Source organism: Stylophora pistillata, chromosome 5, assembly GCF_964205215.1.
Source record: "Stylophora pistillata chromosome 5, jaStyPist1.2, whole genome shotgun sequence".
In the NCBI taxonomy this organism is placed as follows: Eukaryota; Metazoa; Cnidaria; class Anthozoa; order Scleractinia; family Pocilloporidae; genus Stylophora; species Stylophora pistillata.
The window spans coordinates 15,965,923-15,974,253 of record NC_142523.1 but is presented as its reverse complement, the minus strand read 5'-3'; the positions used below and the strand labels follow the sequence as shown (position 1 = coordinate 15,974,253).

The window sequence follows — 8,331 nt, the reverse complement described above, 5'->3', positions numbered from 1 at the left end:
TCAGCTTCGCATTCGATTTCGCTCCCAAATTTCCTATAGATATGCTTTCCAGTTTAACGGAAATTACTGCAGTTGAACTGCGGAGCTGTTCAAAAAATGTTTTACAACATATTATTTTGACAAGCACGATGCTGATATAAGGATTTATGAAAAAAAATCACGAGACTAAATACTTTGGAAATTTTAAGCGATATTTCGGCATCAAAACGTGGAGAGGGTGTTGTTTTCCCCCAAATTTTTGTTCTAAGGGGGAGGGGGCTACAGCCCCCATCGTCCCTTCCTGCTCCAGCGCTTATGTGGTGCCTTGCACTCAGCGTGCTTGTTCAGGCGTGCTTGTTCAGGCGTGCTTGTTCTGGCGTGCTTGTTCAGGCGTGCTTGTTTCCCTTCTAAGGTCCTAATAAGTTGGCTTGCTGAGTATCTAATAAACACTGGAAGAATAACCGGTTTGATTGAGGAGATAACTGAAGTGATAGCATTAGTTTTACCACCTTCAGTGTTAATATCACAGATAACAGTGCTGTAATTTGAAAAACCGGCATGCGCAGGATAAAAGCGGGCAAGTCCTTAGATGTTCAAAGAGGGTAGTTTTCTGAAGAAACCTGGGGCTGTATCAGTAAGGGGTATTGCAAGATAATTGGTTTGATCAGTTGATTTGATTAGCCATCGTAGAGAGTTTCTAAAGCTGATCCCCTCCCCCTTGCTAACAATAAAGGTATACCAGAGTTCAGAACACAACATTTTACTGCATCAAATTTCTAGAGTGGAAACAAGAAAAGCAGACCAGGCTTACCATTGAAATTGTCAGGCTACAGTTAACTGTAAATGAAGTTAAGTCATCATCCCGGCGTTATGTTCGATACTTTGACCGTAGCATTATGCCCAAAATTGCCGCCATGATTTATCTGACCCTAGCTAGATGGTGTTCATTAGAGAGGACAAGTTTTAATTTCTTTGTTAATTTTCATTGTGACCTTGGCCTTCTTTGGAATTAGAGAAGTTTTCTCTACCTGAAATATCTAGCGAATTTCTCAGCGTTACGAAAGTATTGGATTTAGCCGAGTAATTACTACAGATTTGGCTGATACAAGAAGTTACATGTATTCCATGGTCAACTCGTCTTTCTAAACTTAGCATAGTGACCCCGCGCTTCTGTTCAAAATCTAGCCTCCAAGAGGTTGATAGCACACTTTATGTTAAGTTTGACAAATTCTTTGAGGTAAGTTCTTATCAGGAAACGGAACCACCAATATATGTCACTTGATCTAGCCGGTCGGTCAATGAATAATGGCTGAAATAAGACCAAGCTTTGTACCTGCAGGATGTTCGAGCACGATTAACTTTTATCTAAAAGAATTCTTTGATAATAACTTTAATGAAAATAATAGTACTGTTAATGACAATAGTGATAATAATAAAATTGCTATTGGTATTTACCGAGACACAGGATAGCGTTTAGGGCGCGCTTTGATTGACTACTCAAGTTCCGATTATTTTTTGATATTCATCTCTTGGAAACGCACACGAAATTTGCGCCCGAAAATATCGTAACCGTTGCAGGAATAAACGAGTTAAATTCATCTTTTTGTGCTATATCAAAATAACTTTTCAATTCTAGGGTGGATATTTACTCCACCCCTTCACTGCTCGTTAAACATCTACTACCTCCACTTTGGTGAAAACTTTTAAATTATAGACTACGAGTAGTCCCTCCATCTCGGCGAAGTCTATCACGCGACTGAAAAGAGATCAGCAACCTTGTTAACTCTGTTAATAAAACGAAATTACGTTATATCTCATTCACGCGAAAAGTAGGGGACATGTTCAGAGAAAACATTTTCAGCGACATAAAAGAATATATTATTTACTTTGGGACTTCGATAATAGGAGAAAATCTTGAGATCGAGCCAGGATGACCGAAAAAACAAAATGGAATAGTCTTCACCGTTCCTTGTATGAAAACGACAGGAGTAATTAGGACTGGGCTCGAGACACTTCCTCGATCATTATTCGGGATACTGATGACCATCCAGTGTAGGCATCACCCTGTGTCGTACCACTGGGACAATTTCCTACCCATAACTCCACAGTAACCCTGCCTTGTGAGATGTCTTCACAGTATCCCTCAAAGGATCTGTGGTGAAGCAGATTGGGATCCCGAGATGACCAATAGTTGTACACAACAGCCTCAATTGTCATTGGTCCACTGCATTCATTTCCATTAAATTTGAAGAACCACCGGTTGCATTTAGCTGAAGTGCCACTGACTCTCATATTTCCCTGGAATGAGACTTTAATGGCTGTATCAGACTGCAGCTTGTTGAATGAGCAATCCTGGAAAAAATGGCAAGAAGACAGTATCGGAGCAAAAAAATTTTATAATAATGGTACACATTAGGAAAGAATTCAATGACTTTGTACTTTTCCTGCCTGCTATGAAGCACAGAATTGAATACAAATTAATTTTGTTAACTTCCATTTAAAATTTTAAAAATGTTTATTTAATCCAACTCCCAAATTTTTTTATGATATTTTTTATATATTTCTATACCTTTATCTTTGCACTATCTCTGTCATCATTCATATTTTTCCACACACACTGTTTCCAGTTGGTCTGTGACACTGCACTATTCACACTTTCTCCTTTCTCTCCCTTAGGCCCCAGTCCTCCTTTCACACCCTTCATTCCTGGCGGTCCACCGCTGCCACGTGACCCTTCATTGCCTTTATCTCCTTTTATTCCCATTATTCCAGGTAAACCATCATTACCACGTGACCCTTGATTTCCTTTTTGTCCTCTTGTCCCTGTCATGCCTCTCGGTCCCTCGACACCAGGCTCTCCCTTGGCTCCATCTTTTCCCTGTTGTCCTTGCAACCCCGGAGACCCAGGAGTTCCCGGCATTCCTGGTATGCCATTGGATCCTGGAATCCCTGAAAATCCCCGAGCAAAGATGGATTTCTGGAAAGAAAAAAAAGGCAATTAGATCGACGCGAAAGATTGAGTGTTGAGTTAGAAAAATACAAAGACTACGCTTTCACCCCTACAAACCTGTTTCGTGATTGCTCACTTATCAGGGGATTTTATAAAATAACATCATAGAATAAAATAAAATACTTAATACTTAATACTGATCACTCTCACTTACACAATCATAAATTCTGGCTAACCAGTTTTTGCACTGAATGGAAAATTAACTGTGTGTTTGTAGAGGTCTAACTGTTGTTCGGTGCCATAAAAAAAGGGGTCATCACACGTTTTCTAAGCTATTTCAGGTTTTTTTAATTTGTCATCACATTTTATTCAAGGTGTCCTAACACCTCCCCTGTGAGTAAACACATTGGCAACCGCGCAGTGCGATTGCCTTGTGTGAGAGAGGCTTTCCCCCCTACCTCCCCAGTCTAAGTACTAATGCGATCACAACAAATGATTAAACTGAAGTCCATGCGGCCGACTTTCAAAATTTTAAGGTCGGATTTTCCGTTCCTTTCCGACCTCGATAGACCTTCTGGAGCTCGAAATGAAAAGTGAATATGCTATCGAATACTCTGTTCGAAAAATAATGGATATCAAAGTCTTAGAAGCGACGGAATAAGTTTCCGAGTCAACGACATTCCGATTCTTCGATGCGACGCGAATTATGGCTATAAAGTGAAACCCGAATTATACTACTTTAAGTAAGGTGCAGTGACAATTTGGCGTTTCCACAGCCTGGTAAATTAAATATCATGGTTACACTATGGTATGTCCATAAAGTGTTGTTTGATTGAAGTTAATGTGTAAAATATCATTTCTCATTTCATCTTCTTTTTCTATGGGAACCAATTATCCAATAGATTTTCTTTTCAGTTTTGACCATAGGTAGCACGATTAACAATTTGACCCGTAAGTTATAGGGCTAAACATCCCTTTCATCGCGGCTGGTCTCTCTCGCGTGATCATAGCGGGAGACGAGTCTTTCCACCCGAACATGCTCGTACATGGCTTATGCGCAGCTGGAGTGCGCAGTGGCAATAGCGGGCAAAATCCTCCATACACAGAACAATTATTCAGCTAATAGGTTGTATGATAAACAGGGGCAATGAAAATTAAAGAAAGAGCCTTCACTGAAATATAATTACTTTATTTGCGTATATATAAAAAATGTAATTCAAAAAACTTTGAAACATTTTTTGGTATCCGGTGTTACGATCCGACGCTTGTCAACGAGAGAAAGCGTAGGAAAAAAAAGCCCATAAAACGTTTAAATGAACATCAGGGCTGGTTTGGCACACAGACTGTAGTCAAATGACTGTCACGACGATCTTTTGTGTATTGTTTCCTTCCATCGACGATCAATCCACGAAGATTGACCGCTGTTTAGTTTTTAATGGCAAGGCAAGTCACTGTGATAAAAATATAATCTTTACGAAATCATACCTTTCAACAAATGTTCTGAAACTAATGAATGATAAAGGATTTGTCTTGCACTTGGCTTGGCAGACATGAGTGGTAAAAGTCTTTTTTTCAGTTTTTAAATATGTTAGTTTTTAAGAGCTCTAAAGTTGATTTGGTGGCAAATAGTGAGATTTTGGATCCCAAAGCCTTCGATTGCGACACCGCAGGCATTACTATCTTGGAGGTGGGGATATGGGACCATGCTTCCCTATAAAATTTTCACGAAAAAAAAATGAATTAGTAGCTAAGACGTGCATCGCATTATTCTGAGCGAGACTTCCCATTGGCTGTTGGAAAATGTTCGAAGCGAGCACAAAGGGAACAAGGAGTTCATTATAGGTAGAAGGAAAATGAATTTTATGGGTACTTAATTAAAGCAGCAGTTTGCTACCTCAACAAAACAGTTTTAATCAAAAACATTAAATGCGTAAGAATAATAGTTTCAGCGCAGGAGCATAAGATTGAATTAATTGATTCACGCTCAATGCACGAGACTTGAGAGCTACTAGAATAAAGCACAAAGTTTACCTGACATGGCTCTTTGTCAGCGTCAGCCTGAGGATTCTGTTGTTGAGGACTGGTAGTTGTTCCCATTGAACTTACTCCTGGTTTGGACAAAAAATATAAAAAAGCAGCGAGCATTAGAAACTTCGCCATTCTCCAATGGTTACTTTGGGCGAATGCTTTGTGTTGGCTGTAAAATAACTTCTTATGTATGTGCCTATTTATATCCTGCAGAACTTCGTTGAATGTTAACTGTCTGTTACCTTGCTAAAATAGGAATCTTAATCAGGAAGCGACGGAGCTAAATGATAAGAAAGTCTAAAACCACTTGAAATCCTACACCGTCACGAGTAAACAGCTTAACTCTGATATCCTTTCAGCTTAGCACGTACTGATAAATCTTTCATATAAATTCAGGGAAAGTAACCAGAAGTAACTGGGCCACGTCATTTTCTTATTCTAATCAAACGTGACATATTGAGAAAGAATAGAAGTTTGGTATGCATTGTGAAACATTTGTGAAACGTACATCGTTCATATGCATTATAAATTAAATTCTTGTGGTTATTGTTGATCTGTTCTCGAATGTGATGTTTTTTTGATTATCTTCATTTAATTTGTTTTTTTTCCGAAAGACTTTAAGCCTTTTAATTTTATCAGCGAAAGGTGCACATCTGAGAATGTTTTCTAATTAGGGAGGTTATCATTGATTTAAGCCTCTGGTGCTTTAGCTGTTTATCACACGGTCATATTTGCCGCTATCTCACAGAGAGCACAGGTGTGGTGTCACTTACTCCTAAGGTTGATAAAATAACCTTATCATATAAGGAGCAAAATTACTGAATTATAATTGGTCAAGACAGAGGGCATTTTTTCTTAATTTTTGCAATTGCCCCGGGCAAAATTATTTGAAAATGATTGGCTGAAAATCGCTTAGCAACGGCTGCCAAGGTAAAGAAATTTCTGTTTGTTTTGTAACAATGGCGTCCCGTTTTGTGCGAGATCAGTAAGAAAACACTTTGCCCCTTATATTATAAACAAGTAATCACATGGTTCCTCGTAAAAATAAGGATTAATATCACTTGTGATTTCGGAAGTTGCAGAAATTGCCCGAGTCGCGCAATTTTGCCGATACTCATAAAGAATGGAGAAACAAATTTTCTTTTGTATATCAATCAACGAGAGACAACAATTTAAGACAGTTTTCATTTTGATTGTTGCATAGAATTATAGTAACCAAAAAACAACTGCACAAATTTCGATTAACTGATGATTCAACTTGTACCTTTTGCCCTTTCTCCGAGACAAAATCTTTTTATTATGAAGCGTTAAGGTGGTTTAACCGCGTAAACGAGACCGAAATTAAACTTTCTAACGAGCAAATTACCTTTAATGAAATACCCGACTTTCATCAATTATCAGAATACCCAAGACGCAGACTACATTTATTTGTTAGTCTTTTGAAACAGTATGTCCACAGTTATAAGTGTCTTGAGAAAAAACCGATTTCGAAAGAATTCCAAAATAAAATGTTGATGCAATGGCAAATAGATAAATGTGCTCTTCACTAATTTTGCTTCTCCCCTTCGAAAAATCAATACTTTAAAAAGGAGGTAAAGACTCGAAGCGATATGTCTATAGCTATACGTAAGCTCTACTGTAATAATGTAGGTTGTAAGTAACTCGTAGGTGCCTTTTGATTGATCTTCTGTAATTTTTTATTCTTTTTACTTGTTTTTTCCTTTCTTTAATTCCTCTATTCTGTATTGTACTGTATTGTTTTTTTTTTCTTCTTAGTTGTATCACGTTTTTGTATTAGCCAATGTAATGTAAATTGTATATGTATGTGTGTGCATTAAAAAAAAAAAAAAAAAAAAAAAATTAAGGAAGAAGCCTGTGTGATCCAAGACTCTCGGTACCTTCCCCTTATGCGCCGATCAAGTGATGGAAACTGTATGAGAAGATAATTAGTTTTAAACTAATCAAAATAGTGGTGGATTTCGTTTATCTATTACATAATCAAACAATCTGTATGCGGCACGTGTTTTTCACCCATGTATGGCCTTGTTCCACGTGCCTGTGATACAACGATGTTAATGTCTTTTTGTTCAGATATGCGAGGAGCTGTATTTAGGATTTAACAAAAGCGTTATAACATAATTGTTAACTCAAGTGAATAAACCGTGACCTAAAAAGGAAGCATAATACAGCTTGTTCACGTTTTCGACATAGCTTCAACATCGCCCTCCCCACAAAACTTATGGAATTTTACCGTCGTCCATGCCCGGGAAGGGGAATTTGAACCTTGCCTGGCTGGGTTGGGGAATTTGAACCAGAAGCTTCAAGTATTTCCAGCGGATTTATAAAATATGGTGGGGTGTTAAGTAAACAGTTCATTTTAGCAAACGAATGGCTAATAAGAATTGGTCCACAAGGTCTAGGTTTTAAAGCTTGGTCAATGTGTAGAAAGTAATAGTCGCTGATTTTTCCTCTTATAAAAACATTGGGTGCGGCATGTGAACACAATTTTTGCTAAGGGGGCCGGGAATTTGAACAAACCAATCTTCCAAAGTTCAAATTCCCGGGGAGTTGTTGAAGCATCGAATTAATTGATGTATTTGCGAGATACTCCAAATAGTTTCCCCTAACACCTCAATATCCTCTGTCCTTTGGTCGATTACGGTAATCGTGTTTGTTGAATCAATTCTGAAATAGCGCAAAACTTTTCAAACACCTTCTTTTCGATGCACGCTGATCACGAGGCGGTGTGATAAACTTTCATCTTCAAAATCTGTTGACGTGTTTTAATGGTACAAATTGCAGACTTGTTTTGAGTAGTTTATTAAACTAAGAATAATATTTTTGTGGTTCTTGTTGATCCATTCTTGAATGTGATGTTTCTATAATTATCACTATTTTAAGTGTTTATTTTTAAAAGACTTGAAACCTTTTTATCAGCATTAGGTTTTCATTAATAAATGTGTTCTAATTATGGAGGTTATCATAGATTTAATCCTTTTATTAAAATGCTTCAAATTGTTTATCACAGGTCATATGTGCCGCTATCTTACCTTTTTGTTGATAGCAATTCAGTAGCCTTAGCTGGAGTTGTAGTCTAAAGAAGTTGTTTTACGATTTAGATTCAGAGTTGAATTAAATAGAGAGGAAATTTTGTAGTCCTGATACATAAAAGAAGGAGGCTTTCGGATCCGAGACCGTCTTGTTATATATATCTTATTAACCAAGCGCGAGGGCCGTACTGGGAGAATATCGGCCCGAGGTCTTGACAAAAAAGACCGAGGGCCGCTACTCTTCCAGTACGGTCCCGAGCAAGCTTGGTTAATAAGAAATTTATTATACGACTGAAGTTCAAAGGGACACAAGTACGGTATCAT

At 37.9% G+C, this 8,331-nt stretch overlaps 1 protein-coding gene across 1 annotated transcript; it reads right to left on the bottom strand.

The window, feature by feature from the left end:
• Positions 1–729: 729 nt before the first annotated feature.
• Positions 730–5,133, bottom strand: LOC111325091 (uncharacterized). The gene is made up of 3 exons (XM_088761297.1): positions 4,961–5,133; positions 2,549–2,956; positions 730–2,331 (listed from the first exon to the last, which is right to left on the bottom strand). The coding sequence occupies exons 1-3, from the start codon at positions 5,087–5,089 to the stop codon at positions 1,972–1,974; spliced, it is 897 nt and encodes a 298-aa protein (XP_088617423.1). The 5' UTR covers positions 5,090–5,133; the 3' UTR covers positions 730–1,971.
• Positions 5,134–8,331: the final 3,198 nt, after the last annotated feature.